Source organism: Sorex araneus, chromosome 3 (genome assembly GCF_027595985.1).
Source record: "Sorex araneus isolate mSorAra2 chromosome 3, mSorAra2.pri, whole genome shotgun sequence".
NCBI lineage: Eukaryota > Metazoa > Chordata > Mammalia > Eulipotyphla > Soricidae > Sorex > Sorex araneus.
In genome coordinates, this window is record NC_073304.1 from 197,416,310 (window position 1) to 197,431,930 (window position 15,621).

Consider the following 15,621-nt stretch of genomic DNA (forward strand, 5'->3'; position numbering starts at 1 on the left):
CGCAAAGAAAAGAAAGAATAGAGAAAAATGCCCCTTTAAGTCAAAAAAAAGTTTTGAACTAATCTAGGACCCTGAACGGATGTATCTCGGGCTTGTCTAGATTCTAACATTTTATTCTGGGCGAGAGGAATGGCATCAATTCTTTCCTTTTTTTGTACTTTTTCAAATCTCCACTTCTTTTTTTTTCCAAAACCTTTCCAACTTTATGTGAGTAAAGGAAGGCCAGTTGGACCTTTAGACTCCATCTCCCTATCTGGTCTTTTTTTTTTTTTTTAATTTATTTCAAATCTCCACTTTTCAACTAGAGAGCAATCTGGGGCGTTAGAAACCTAGGTTGTAAACCTGCCACCCACCGACTTTAGTTCAAACTACGTCCTCCCGCGCGTCGGTGCGTCAGAGGACTCCAAACTTCCCCAACCCAGGCCGAGTGTGAATCTCCCCACTTCCTGCCCTCCGCCCGCGCACTGTTTTGGCCCTGCCGGCGCGCCGTCGCCGCCGCCTCCGGCTGCCCTTCGACGCCCCGCCCCCTGCGCGCGGGACGGCGCGAAAACCCAATTGACAAGAACTTCGCTCGGAAGCTCCGGGCTCGGGTCCGCATTCGGGCCTGGTTTCGGTGCCGGGAGCCCGGGCCGGGCCGCTCCGCCGGGAGCCCTCGCCCCGGGGAGGGGCACCGCAGGCGCCCCGGCCGCGCCCCAGGCGCCTCTCCGCCCGCGTTTTCCCGCGCCGCGGCACTGGGCCCGGCCTCGGTGCCAGGCCGCCCCTGCGACCCCCGGCCCCCTCCCCCGTCTCCATGGCCCCCGGCCCCTAGGCGCGGGGCTCCGGGCAGCGGCGAGCATGGTGGGCGTCCTGACCGTGGCGGCGGCGGCGGCGGGAGACTACGACAGGAAGGTGAGCGGCGGGGGGCGACGCGCGGGGACGCTGCCCGACTCCTGACAGGGCGGGGGGCCGCCGCGGGTCCTGACGCGCGCGGGCGCCGCGTCCCCGACCGGGGACCCGCCGCGGGGCGCCCACCTTTACAGGCTCGGTCGCCTCCTGTAGCTCCGGCCGGGCTTCCCCGGGAGGACCCCTGGAAGCGGAGCCTGGCGGGTGATCTGCTAAGTTCCCCGAGTCCAGCCGTCTATTTGTTCTGGGAAGTTTGTGGCTCGGATTGTCACTGCTGGAATCAAACCCGGTTTTCTCTCTCTCTCTCTCTCTCTCTCTCTCTCTCTCTCTCTCTCTCTCTCTCTCTCTCTCTCTCTCTCTCTCTCTCTCTTTTAAATTAAAGAATATTATTTCTCAGGGCTCTAGAGCTTAATGTGTGATTCGGTTTTAGCATGTCACTCTGTGATCATTATTTTCTTTTTAAAAAATTTTTTTTTCTTAAAAAGCCATGATTTACAAAGTTACTGATTGTTGTGTTTCCATAATTCAGTGGTGTGCTCATCATTTTTTGAATGATCATCAAGTTATAGTGGAATGCACAGAGCGTTCATAGTAAAGTGTTTTGTTGTGTGTTTTTATTTTTGGCTTTCGTGCTTAGGCCACACCAGTCGTGCTCAGGGAGGAACATAAATGATGCTGAGGATGGGGCTGAGGATGCTGGGCATCCAGCCTGGGTCAGGTTAAAGGCGAAGGTCTTACCGATCTCTCCAGCCCATAGTAAAGAGGTTATAAATGCCTCTTTCCGGCAGTAAGTAGCATCTTAGAGTACACAGTTGCTTTTTTTTTTTTAAATACATTTTGTTTGTTTTTTGGGGGGGCCACACATGGTGGCTTTCTCTTGTCAAGCCCCAATGTACTATCTCTCCATCCCACTTTTCTAGTATTTTATCTTGTTATCTCAAGCTAAAATTCTGATCTAAGTATACGAGTGTCCTTGGGACTAGCAAAGATGTGTGTTTTACTGGGACTTTGTATTTATTTTTGTTTTTTGGAGGATGGCCACAACCAGGAGTACTAGGATACCCCTGGTTCTGCATTCAAGAATTATTCATGGCAGTGCTCTGGGAACTATTTGGAGTGCAAGGTAGTACCCTCTGTATTATCATTCCGGCCCCTGGGACTCTTTTTTTATGGAGTAACCGTGTTGGTGTGCTCGTAGTTGTACTTTGATACTGTCAAATTGAGGTTTTATTTACACAGATCTTGAAATTTTTTTTTTGTTTGTTTTTTTGTTTTGCCACATCCAGCAGTTGTGGGGCTTCTTGACTCTGCATTCAGGGATCACTGTACTATTCCTCCAGGCCCCACAGTTTTTGATTTGTTTTTATTAATGTTTTGGTTTGGGGCACCCAGCAGTGCCCCTCTCCTACTCCTGGCTGTGCACTCAGGGATCACTCTGGCAATATAAGTGCCTGACCCACTGAACTGTATCTCCAACCCCACAGTTCTTGACTTTTTAATTTAATTTTATTTTATTGAATCACCATGTGGAAAGTTACAAAGCTTTCAGGTTTAAGTCTCAGTTATACAATACTTCACCAGTGCACATATTCCACCACCAAGAATCACTGTATACCTCCCCCACACCCCCCACCTCCCCAGACAGTTCTTGATTTTTATGTCATCAGCCTTTTCATTACAGTTTCTGCTTTGGATGTGCTGTCTGAAGAGAACCATATACACATTCTTTTATTAATATCAACTCTATTGTGAGGCATTTTTGTTTTTTACTGATGAGAGAAAGTTAAAAAGTAAACTCAGAGACCGGGGATTGGTTCAGTGGTAGAGCCCTTACCCTGCATGGGTGAGGCCCTGAGCTGATCACTGGCACTGAAAAAACAACTTCCCTCCTTTTCGCTTCTCCCACTCCACTTCTTGGGCTGCATAGTATAAGGTTAAGACTCTTGCCTTGCATGCTAAGTATGGAGCCAAGAGTAAGTTCTGAGCACCTCAGTGTGTGGCATTGCATTGCCTCCCTGTCTCAAGAAAGGAACAAAAAAAGTTTGGGGCACATCTGGCTGTTCCCAGGGATCACTGATGGCTGACTTTTGGGGGGCCATATGAGGTGCAGGAGACTGAAACCTAGTTGGCCATGTGCTAGCCAAGTGCCCTGCCCTTCTGTACTGTCTCTCTGACTTCACTGATGGAACTTTTTATAACCAATAAACTTTTTCCTTTCTCTCTCTTTTTTTTTTTTTCTTTTTGGGTCACACCCGGCGGTGCACAGGGGTTACTCCTGGTTCTACACTCAGGAATTACTCCTGGCGGTGCTCAGGGGACCATATGGGATGCTGGGATTTGAACCCGGGTCGGCCGCGTGCAAGGCAAACGCCCTACCTGCTGTGCTATCGCTCCAGCCCCCGCTCTCTTTTTTTTTGAAGAGGGTGGTTTGGGCCTTACCTGGCTTCCTCTGTTTCTTTGTTCAGAGATTACTCCTGGGGTGGACATGGGGGACCATATAGATTGCTGGGAATCACTCAACTTAGCTACCCTACCTGCTGTACCTCCAGTAAACTATACTGTAAATTACTTATTTATGATGAACAAAAATAGGACATTTTGGAGCTGGAGTGATAGCACAGCAGGTAGGGCATTTGCCTTGCACACGGCCAACCCAGGTTCGATTCCCAGTATCCCATATGGTCCCCTGAGCACCACCAGGACTAATTCCTGAGTGCAGAGCCAGGAGTAACCCCTGTGCAGTGCCAGGTGTGACCCAAAAAGAAAAAAAAAAAAAGGACATTTTACCATAGAGTCCACCGTGATATTGTGAGGATAACAAGTAATACAGGAAACAAACATCTGATATTGTTTTTTTGTGGGGAGGGGCCCTCCATATATGCCTCCTATAGTACTCCCCACACACAGTTGGGGAGACCAAGCAGTGCCAGGGATCGAACCTGAGCCTGTTGCGTGCAGTGACGTTATCTTGTTTTTTGGGGGGCAGGGGAGGGGATGGGCCACACCTGGTGATAGACCTGGACTTTCCTTGACTCTGCTGAGGAACGACTGCTGAAGGTGCTCAGGAGATCATTTGTGGTGCTCAGGATCCAACCAGGGTTGGCTTCATGCAATGCAAGCACCTTAAGTCCTGTATTATCTTTTTGGCCCTGGAAGTTATTCATTATCCGTTTTAATTGCAAAATAAAACCCTGCAAAGTTTTCATTTGTATACTTCCTTCATAATTTGACTTTCGGTGTATTTTTCCTCCCAGGCACCAAGCAGGGGCCGTGGGAGAAGGATCTGAGGCCTTCCTGATGATACTCAGTGGGCTGGAGGTTTCTGCTGTGCTGCTTGCACCCTGCACTGTGGGGATAACCTGAGGTACCTAGGTGTTGCCCAGGGGCCTCCAGCCCATCCCTCCAGTGACAGGGAGATGATGCAATATCATGTATTGAACCCAGTTGGATACATGTTAGGCATGTACCCTAAGCACTATTTCTGGCCTCCATAATAATTTCCACATGATCAGTACATTTTGGGATCGTAAGTAGGGGCCCTTACTCTGTGCTATCACTCTTCCAGCTTCATATGCTTTTATGAAACTTATTCATTAGAAATATTGTGAGGTGGTTGATACTATTCAAAGATTGTTAATTAAACATACTAGCAATGATTAATATACTTATAAGAATAGTGATCTTGGAAATTTTTATTGATGTTTAGAGTAAAGGATACACAGTTTTTAGTGTGTCCTTTGGTAGGATATTGAAATTTCAATGTAGGTGAAACTTTTTTTTTCTTTTTGGTGCGTGGAGAAGTTTTTGGACCATTTCTGGAGGAGGTCAGAGATTATGCCTGATTCTGCTCAGGGATTTACTCCTGACTCTTCTCAGGGGTCACTTCTGGCAGTGCTCAGGGCCTTATGCATGCAGTATTGAAGATCAGACCATGATCAGCTGCATAAACTCTTCTCTCTCTCTTTCCCCTCCCTTCCCCTCCCCCATCTCCCCTCCCCCTCCCCCACCCTCTTCTCCTTCCCCTTTCCCTTTCGTTTTTGGGCCATACCCAGCAATATTCAGGGGTTACTCCTGGTGGTGCTTGAGGGATCATATGGGATGCCAGGAATTGAACCGAGGTCAGCTGTGTGCAAGGCAAGCACCTTAACCACTGTGCTATCTCTCCAGCGCCTCCTTTTCTTTCTTTTTTCTTTCTTTTTTTTTTTTTGCTTTTTGGGTCACACCCGGCGATGCACAGGGGTTACTCCTGGTTCTACACTCAGGAATTACTCCTGGCGGTGCTCAGGGGACCATATGGGGTGCTGGGATTCGAACCTGGGTCGGCCGCGTGCAAGGCAAACGCCCTACCCGTTGTGCTATCGCTCCAGCCCCTCCTTTTCTTTCTAACACAGTAGTTCCTCTTTGCAATGAATATCTTCCAAGACTTGAAACTGAATATAATACTGTGCCCTATATAGAATAAGCTTTTACCATACATTCACATAGATGTTAAGGCTTAATTTATGAATTAGACACACTAAAAGACTAACCACAATAATAACAAAATAGAGCAATTGCAGCAGTGTAGTTTATAAAAGTCATGTGACTATGGTCTCAAATTTTCATGTTGACTGAAATGTTTTTGAACTATTGTTGATCAGGGGTAACAGAAACCACAGAAAACAAAACCTGTGAAACCAGAACATGCTCCCGTCTATTACGTTTGGCAACTGCAGGAACCTTAATTTTCTGTTCTCTCATCCAGTATTAATCCATGTTTAGCCTATGTCTGTCTGGTTGATTTGGTTGTTATTGGGCGACATCGAGCAGTGTGCAGGGCTTACTCCTGGCTCTGCACTCAGGGGTCAGTCCTGGCAGGCTTGGGGGACCACGTTGGGTGTTGGGGATTGAACCCGGGTCAGCTGCATGTTTGTATGGTTGTATTTGAAATAAATGCCTCTCTTTCTTCTCTTAAATTCATAGGCATGCAAAAAGCAAAAGAAAGATGATGACACACTTTCCTGCAAAACAATTAGGAAATATTTATCACCAGTAGGGAAGTCTGGGGACAGGATTTTCTCTTCACCCAAACCCAGTAATATTTTGGATTATTTTAGAAAGTCTTCCCCTACAAATGAACAGACTCGATCAGCAAAAGAGTGCAAAATAAATACACACATACCATTGCCGGCTCACAGAGGCAAAGATTTGAAAACACCTTTGGAAATGTTCTCAAATACAGAGTTTAAGAGGAGAAGAAAAAGAGTTCATCAGCGAAATGATATTCAACCTAAAAATGAATTGCCAATTGAAATTATCAGCGATGATAGCACGGAAGGTAGTTTAAATCCTGACTTTGTGGAAAGTAGTACTTCAGTGTGCCTGTACAACAAGCATGTAGAAGAACTTGCAGAATATGTTGCAGATATCCCAAACCAGTCAAGCACTTCAACCTCCAGAAGTTCTGAGAGTGTCAATCCTACAGAAAGGACCACAAAAAGTGCTTGCAAAAAATTGAGAAAAAGAAAGCACAAGGATGTAATAGAGCTATCTGAAAGTTTCCTCGGGGCAGAGGGACTCTGTCTTAAAAAAAATGGTGAAGAGAGTGAACAGAGAAGGCTTTCCCCGACTAAGGAAATTGACAGCACTGAAAATTATCTAAACTCTGGTGATACCGTCACTGAAACGCCCCAATTCAATGAGAGGACCATAACTGTTTCCTATGAAGAATTTTTAAAGAGTCACACAGAAATGCAAGAACATATACCAGATTCTACAGTGTCAACTTGTATCCACTCTGATGCCATTGAAGAGGCAGTCAAAGGTGGTTGTACAGATGACAGGGAAGCCTGTGAAATTTCCCAGCAAGTATGCTCTAAGATAGTAACTGTTCTTGCACAAGTTCACCCTGTTCCTCCCAAAAAGACAGGGAAAATACCTGCAATTTTCTTGAAACAAAAGCAGCTGGAAATGGAAACTAGTCTGTCCGATCCTGAGAATGAACAGACAGTTCAGAAACGGAAATCTAATGTGGTTATCCGGGAGGAAGAATTAGAATTGGCAGTATTGGAAGCTGGAAGTTCTGAAGCTGTGAAACCAAAGTGCACTCTAGAGGAGAGACAGCAGTTTATGAAGGCATTCAGGCAGCCAGGTTCAGATGCCTTTAAAAATGGAGGTAAAAAGACCGATAAGCAGAGAGAACTCAATGAAAAATCTTCAAGTGAGGACGGAGGGGACCATAATTCTAAAATAATTATGGAAAATCCCAATGTACCTTCAAATAATGACAGTTCACAGTCATACTCTGATAAAGGAAGTTTTTGTAAAGAGAAGAGTAAAACACTGAAGAAAAAGAATAAGAAAATGTTTAATAGTACTACTGCTCTGGGTGAAAATAGAGAGGAAGAACCTCAAAAGAAAGAAACAACTTTTTTCTTTAAAGATGAGCAAAATCAAAATAGGCTTAGAATGAATTTAAGAAAAAAGAAAACAGAAGTTTCCCGAAACAGCGAAAGTCTTGGTGAAGACAAAGCAAATGATAAACCTTTGAAGATGATTGCTCTCTGCAGCAGTAGATCTTTAAGAAGAACCAGCACACCGGTTAAGGATCAGACTGTACATTCTGAAGTTCAAGCTGAAGACAGTTTGGTAAATTATTCCACTCCCAAATCAACCAGAAGAAGATCTCTGAGAAGTAGCAACGTATCTGCAGTTCTTGGAGGTTCTGAAGATGAACAAGATGATAGTCCTGTGAAGGCTTCCACTCCCAAGGCAGCCAGCTTATCAGAAAAGCACAGCCTATATACAGCAGAACTAATAATGGTGTCCTCTGACTCAGAGAGCCCTATTAGGTAATCTTGTGCTTGTTGTGTCTAAAGTATTCTATTTAAGGAAGGAAATACTTCAAGCATTGGAGGCTATTTTTTTGGGTGGGGGAAAAGGGATTGAAACATAATTGACAGTACTGAGGGATTTCTCCTATTGGTATTCAGTTGGTTAAACCGGGTTAGCCTGGTTAGCCTGCATGCAAGGCAAGCACTTTCTGTACTATCTTTCCAGCCCTGAAGGGTATTTTTTTTTTTTATCTACAACAGAGCTGATGTATTCAAAAAAGAAAACATTGCAGTGGAGAGAACTTTGTGGGTTTCATCTCAGGTCTATGAAAAAGAAAACAGGTTTTTAAAATGCTGCTAGTTTTTCACATTAATTTTTTTTTTTTAATTTTTGGGGCACACTGACAGTGGGTACTCATGGCTTAGTGCTTAGGTTTTCTCCCAGTGGTGCTCGGGGGACCTTGTGGTGCCAAAGATCGAACTCTGGTCTCCTGCATATAAAGCGTGTGCCCCGGCTACTGAGTTCATCTTTCTAGCCCCTCCATATTTAAAGCCAAATGTTTTGAATTTGTTCATTCATTGCAGTGCTGGGGATTAAACCCAGCGCCTCACACTGTGTAATGCATGCATTTTACCAGTCATGTCCCAGACTGCAGATGAAATTTATTTTGCTTTGGACCCATATCCAGTGGTGCTCTGGGGTTGCTTTCTGGTGTTGCACAGGGTGCTGGGTATTGAACCTGGGACTTCAGCAGTAAATCTGCTCCAACCCTATGAGCTGTCTCCCTGGCCGTCCTAGATGTAATTGAGAGTTCTTCTTTACTTTTACTTGTTTGTTACGGTCCTGGAAATTGACTTCATGTATGCAAAGCAACTCTTCTGCTGAGTTATATACCAGCCTGAGTTCTAAACTCTTGTCACTATTTTATTTTATTTTTAATTTTTATTAGTGAATCACTGTGAGGTACAGTTACAAACTTATAGACTTTCATGTTTGCATTTCGTTTACATCCCTCCACTAGTGCCCATTCTCCTCCACCAATGTTCCCAGTATCCCTCCCACCATGTCACTATTTTATTTTTAATCTAACTTTTTTAGTTTGGGGGCCACACCTGGTGATGCTTAGGGGTTATTCCTGGTTCTGCACTCAGGAATCTTCTGGTGGTGCTCAGGCGACCATATGGGATGCTAGAGAACTTGAGTCGGTGGCAGGAGGATGAGCACGTTACCCACTATTTTTTTCTTTCTCTGGTTCTCTTCGTTAGTTTTAATCCTAGGAGAAATATCTTTCAAACAGGAATTTTGTGCATTTGTGAAACAAGATAGTGCTAGAGAGCTAGCTTGAAGCAGAAAGTCCAGATTCCTTCCCTGGCACTGCATGGTCCCCTGAGCACTGCTAGGTATGGTCAAAAGCCCAAAATCAATCAGTGAATCCACGTGGAGATGCAGCTCAAGAGTAGAGCATATGCAGAGGCCCTGGGGTTGATTCCCCAGTGCTGCATGCCTCCTGCTCACCAATACCACCAGTGAGAGTCTGGCTCTGGCCCCTGAGCATTACCAGTCTGAGTCCTGAGGCTCTGTGGAACACTCCCTCCCTTGCCCCCAAGCCCTCAATTTCGGAACTTTTTTTTTCTTCTTTCCTTTTTTTTTTGGGGGGGGGGTGGGAGGGCACACCCAATAATGCTCAGAGCTTACTCCTCACTCTGTATTCAGAAATCACTCCTGGTGGTGTTTGGGCGGATTGTCAGGAATTGAATGCAAGTCAGCTGCATGCAAAACATATGCCCTACCCACTGTACTATCTGTCCAGGCTTTGTATCACTTGTCATCGCATTGATTTTCGATTTGCTCGAGCAGGCGCCAGTAACATCTCCATTTGTCCCTGTCGCGTGCGAGTGTAGCTCAATGATGTCCAGCCTTTAAAATAATATTTTAACACCCCCCCCCCACCGAGGCATTGTTCAGACAGGGGGCGGGGGGGGGGTTCGGGGGTTCGGGGCTGGGTCGTGAAGCTACACTGTAAGATTCTCATCGAGCTGCAGCTGACAGCTCAGTGTGAAGGCCCTGAGGTGCTGGGAACCACCTGGGTCACCCTAGCCATGCTCAGGGCCACCTCTAACACATCTGATTTTCAGGGGGCCATGTGGTACGGGGGCAAACCACTGTCATTATCCTAAACCCTGTACTACCTCCCTGGCCCCTTAATTGAAGTTTTCTTTAATTTTTTTTTTTTTATTGGGGGGGCACAACACCCAGCTGTACACATGACTTGATCCAGGCTTTACGCTCAGGGATCACTCTTGAAGGGGTTTAGGGGACTATGTGCTATGCTGGGGTTCAAACTGAAGTTGGCCTTTAGCAGGCAAGCGCCCTACCTGTTATGCTATCACTCTAGCCCTCCTAATTGAAATTCTTTCTTTTTTTTTTTTGTGAGGGGGATGGGGGGAACATGTCTGCTTGTGCTCAGAATCACTTCTGATGGGCTCAGGACCCACATAGGATGCCAGCACTCTAGTTGCTGTACTATCTCTCCAGTCCCTAATTGAAATTCTTAAACATTCTGACCATGAGTGTGTTTCTGAATATTCTCTTTTATTTTTTTCAGAATGAAATTTACCAGAATTAGTACTCCAAAAAAATCTAAGAAAAGATCCAAGAAATCTGAAGCAACAGATGGAGATTTCACTTCTCAGACTAGAAAGGTAATTGATATGTAGAGAATTCTGTAGTGATTTTTGCTTTCCTAAAACAGTGGCTACTAGTACCCAAAAGCAAAAAAAAAAAAAGTATTAAAATTAATATTCAAAAGAATCACATGTATCATAGATTGGGTATCTTTTAAAAATATTGTTTTTTTATTAAGGTACCATGATTTACAAAGTTATTCTTAGTTGAATTTTTTTTTTTTTTTTTGCTTTTTGGGTCACACCCAGCGATGCACAGGGGTTATTCCCGGCTCATGCGCTCAGGAATTACTCCTGGCGGTTCTCAAGGGACCATATGGGATGCTGGGAATCGAACCTGGGTTGGCCTCGTGCAAGGCAAACGCCCTACCCGCCGTGCTATCTCTGCAGCCCCTTAGTTGAATTTTTTAAAAAAACATTATTTTCCCTAAAAAAAATTTATTCAAGTGGTTTAATTAGAATAATCAATACAATTTCTGTAAGAATTGAACTAATACTAAAATTTTATTTTTCAAATAAAATTGCCAAATGCTTAAGTGAAATTTTATTTTTATTTCTTATTATTAAAAAATATTTTATTTAATCACCGTGAGCTAGAAGCTAGACCATTACAAAGTTGTTCATGATTTGGTTTCAGTCAGATAATGATCCAACACCCATCCTTCTGCCAGTTTACATTTCAATTTTTTTTTTTTTTTTGCTTTTTGGTGGCGATGCACCGGGGTTACTCCTGGCTCTGCATTCAGGAATTACTACTGGCAGTGCTCAGGGGACCACATGTGATGCTGAGAATCTAACCCGGGTCAGCCGAGTGCAGGGCAAACACTCTACCCGCTGTGCTATAGCTCCAGCCCCACAAGATTTGTTTATGGTCTCCAAAGCCAGGCTGGTAAATGAGCTTGTACAGCTGAGCTGGAGATGGTTTGTGGGTATGGTTCCCAGATACCTAACTTTTGACCATTTAATTTCTCGGGAAATTGGTCCCCAATTGTTGGGGTTCAGCCAGAGGCACAGCAACAATTTTGAAGTATTAGGAAGTCTGAAGGCACCATCAGGCTGTGGTGCACTTACCCTGCTGGTACAGGCTGACCTGCTGGAGGCATCGCATGCACTGCCATGGTTGAGTTTTAGACATTCAGTATTATAGGACCAATCCAATCACCAGTGTCAACTTTCCTCTACCAATGTTCCCAGGTTTCGTCCCTTACCCCCCCTCCCCCCTCCATCCTCCCCTCCTGACAGGCACCTTTCCAAGTTTGGTAATGTTAAAGTTTGGGTCTCTTGATTTCAGTGTGGTCTTTTGACTCTGTGGTTTGAATATTTGGTTCTATCGTTCCTTAACACCATCTTTGTAAATTAATCCCCTGACCCTCATTGCTTTTTATCTCTCTTCTCCCCTCTCTTCCACTCTTTCCTTCTCCTCTCTATACTTTGGGGCCACGGTTGATCTGGGTATCACCCCTTTAAAACATTGTATTCCCTCATCCAGTTACTCTAAATACCACATGTAAGTAATAGCATCCTGTGTTTATCCTTTTCTTCTGGCTTATTTCATTTAACTGTCTTCTGTTTCCATCCATGTTGCTGCAAATTGCATGATTTCATCATTCCTTACAGCTGTATAGTATACCATTGTGTATATCTACCACATCTTTATGATCCACTTACCTGATGTTGGGCATCTAGGTTGATTCCAAATCTTAGCTATTTTACTGAGTGCTGCAGTGAATAATAGTATGTATATGTTCTTCTCAATGAGTGTTTTTCTGTCTTGAGAATAGATACTCAAAAGTGAAATTGCTGGGTCATATGGGAGCCTACTTCTGGAGGGTACTCAGTAAACTTAGATTGGGTATCTTAACTACAATAATATTTTTCACTTACTTGTTTTGTGAAAGTAAGTGAACATGGCAGTGTGTTTGGGGATCATTCCTGGTAATGCTGGGGGCCATTTGGTGCTGAGGATTGAGTCTGGGCCTCATTGCATGCAAAGCGTGTGCTCAGCGCATTGAGCTCTCAACCCACAATTTTTTTTTTTTTAATTTATTTATTTTTAATTAGAGAATCACCGTGAGGGTACAGTTACAGATTTATACACTTTTGTGCTTATACTTCCCTCATACAAAGTTTGGAACCCATCCCTTCACCAGTGCCCATTCTCCACCACCCGTAAACCCAGTGTCCCTCCCACCCTCCCCAATCCCATCTCCCCCCCACCCCACCCTGCCACTGTGGCAAGGCATTCCCTTCTGTTTTCTCTCTCTAATTAGCTGTTGTGGTTTGCAATAAAGGTGTTGAGTGGCCGCTGTGCTCAGTCTCTAGCCCTCATTCAGCCCGCAGCTCCCTTCCCCCACATGGCCTTCGACTACAATGTAGTTGGTGATCGCTTCTCTGAGTTGACCTTTCCCCGGAACGTGAGGCCAGCCTCGAAGCCATGGAGTCAACCTCCTGGTACTTATTTCTACAGTTCTTGGGTGTTAGTCTCCCACTCTGTTATTCTATATACCATAGATGAGTGCAATCTTTCTATGTCTGTCTCTCTCTTTCTGACTCATTTCACTCAGCATGAAACTTTTCATGCCCATCCACTTGACAACAAAATTCTTGACCTCCTTTTTTCTAACAGCTGCATAGTATTCCATTGTATAGATGTACCAAAGTTTCCTCAACCAGTCATCCGTTCTGGGGCATTCGGGTTTTTTCCAGATTCTGGCTATTGTAAACAGTGCTGCGATGAACATACATGTGCAGATGTTGTTTCGATTGTACTTTTTTGCCTCTCTGGGATATATTCCCAGCAGTGGTATTGCTGGGTCAAATGGGAATTCAATATCTAATTTTTTGAGAGTCGTCCAAATTGTTTTCCAGAAGGGCTGAACCAGTCGGCATTCCCACCAGCAGTGAAGAAGGGTCCCTTTCTCCCCACATCCTCTCCAACAGCGGTTGCTTTTGTTCTTTTGGATGTGTGCTAGTCTCTGTGGTGTGAGGTGGTATCTCAAAGTTGTTTTGATCTGCATCTCTCTGATGATTAGTGATGCAGAGCACTTTTTCATGTGCCTTTTGGCCATTCGTATTTCTTCCTTGGTAAAGTTTCTGTTCATTTCTTCGCCCCATTTTTTGATGGGGTTGGATGTTTTCTTCTTGTAGAGTTCAACCAGTGCTTTATATACCATTGATATCAACCCCTTATCTGATGGGTATTGTGTAAATATCCTTTCCCATTCTGTGGATAGTCTTTGGATTCTGGTCACTGTATCTCTTGCGGTGCAGAAGCTTTTTAGTTTAATGTAGTCCCATTTGTTGATCTCTGTTTTTACTAGATTGCTTAGTTCCGTGTCACGTTTGAAGATACCTTTATCTTCAATATCGTGGAGGGTTTTGCCAACCTTGTCTTCAATGTACCTTATGGTTTGTGGTCTAATGTTGAGGTCTTTAATCCATTTTGATCTGACTTTTGTGCATGGTGTCAGGTCAAGGTCTAAACCCATTTTTTTGCATGTTCAACCCACAATTTTTTACTAACTATTCGATTCCTGTAGTTTAATAAAATGGCAAGATAAGAGATAAAAGCTATTGACAAATACGGAAAAATAGAACAGATAAGAATATTTGGAAAAGGGGCAAGAGTGGTGGTAGTACAGCGGGTAGGGCGCTTGCCTTGTACACGACCAACCCAGATTTGATCTCTAGCATCTCATATGGTCCCCCGAGCCACCAGGAATGAACCCTGAACACAAAGCCAAGAATAAGTCTTGAGCACCGCTGGGTATAGCCCAAAAATCAGGGAGAAACAAAGAATACTTAGAAAAGTAACTGAAAGAATAGTGAAAGATTTAGGCAGTCTGATGCATACCTGGGCTGGAGTGATAGCACATCGGGTAGGGCGTTTGCCTTGCACGAAGCCAACTCGTGTTTGATTCCTCCGCCCCTCTCGGAGAGCCCGGCAAGCTATCGAGAGTGTCTCGCCCGCACGGCAAAGCCTAACAAGTCTCACAATGGAGATGTTACTGGTGCCTGCTCGAGCAAATTGATGAGCAATGGGATGATAGTGACAGTGACAGATGCATACCTATTAATATTACCTAAATTACCTAATAATTTCTGAGTCATAATTGAATTTTTATTTTATTCCTCTAAATCGTAAATGTCTATAAATTTATTACTTCTATAAATGGGTTCCCCTTTGTTTATATGTGAGCAGCATGGTTTCACGGTATTTTATAGTAGTCTTGGCTTCTACCCACAACTTGCCAGTAGTCCCTCAGCATTCCTAGTTAAGAGGACCAAAAATGTGTCCAGACAGTCCAAATATCCCTTGGAAGGAAAAATATCATCCTTACTCGAAAACTACTGCTCTAAAGGGAGAGGAAAGCTAAAAGACTAGTTTAGTTGCTTTTGGAAAATAAGCTGTTTGTTCCAAGATGAGTAGGTATAGGTCTTGAATTTGAAAAAAACCACCAAGGTGATTCTGTGATAAATATGGGATGAAAACTGCTGTGGCAGAAAGTTGGTATCTCTCGCTCTCTTTTTTTTTCCCAGTTTTGTCTTTTGGGCTATACCCGGCAATTGATGCTTAGGGGTTACTCCTGGCTCTGCACTCATGAATCACTCCTGGTGGTGCTTGGAATACCATATGGGATATGGAGGATTGCCGGTCATGTGTGAGGCAAGGGCCCTACCTGCTGTGCTGTCACTCTCGCCCCTGGTGTCTCGTTAGTTTTATTTAACAACTATCTCTCTCTTTTTTGTGTGTGTGGAAGGGGTGCTGGGATTGAATCCAGGTTGACTGTGGCAAGGCAAATACCCGACTTACTGTACTGTCACTTCTGCCCCCAGAAAAATTAATATAGATGAAGAATCTTGTAGTTCTGGGGATTGGAAACATGTGACTTATATGTGACTCTTTTTGAGTGAGTCACATATAAGCTGAAGTGACTTTTCAGTGTAGTTAGAAAGATCGTCTTTTCCTGTTCTGAAAGCCTCATTCTCTAGCTCACTGTGCTATATAGTTAAAGGTCAAAAGTCTAGTTTTATTACTGACGGGGGGCTGACATTGGAGTCAGATCCCATGTTGTTTGAGGTTACTGTCAGCCTGCTGGGGGTCCGTTTGGTGACAAGAATTGGACTGTGGTCAGTCACATGAAAAGCAAGCACCTTAACACCTGTACTCTCACTCTGGCCCTGAAATTCTTACTTGGTTTGTTTTGGTTTTTGGACCATACTGGCCCAGGCTTAGGGGTTA

General features: G+C 44.3%; 1 protein-coding gene across 1 annotated transcript in view; it reads left to right on the forward strand.

Moving 5' to 3' along the window:
* Positions 1–621: 621 nt before the first annotated feature.
* The window catches only part of ATAD5 (ATPase family AAA domain containing 5), a 58,635-nt gene continuing 43,635 nt past the window's right edge, over positions 622–15,621 (forward strand). Inside the window, exons 1-3 of the mRNA XM_055131788.1 lie at positions 622–888; positions 5,845–7,712; positions 10,301–10,397. Of these exons, the coding sequence (XP_054987763.1) occupies positions 835–888; positions 5,845–7,712; positions 10,301–10,397 (2,019 nt within the window). The 5' untranslated portion in view covers positions 622–834. The remainder of the gene's footprint in view (positions 889–5,844; positions 7,713–10,300; positions 10,398–15,621) is intronic.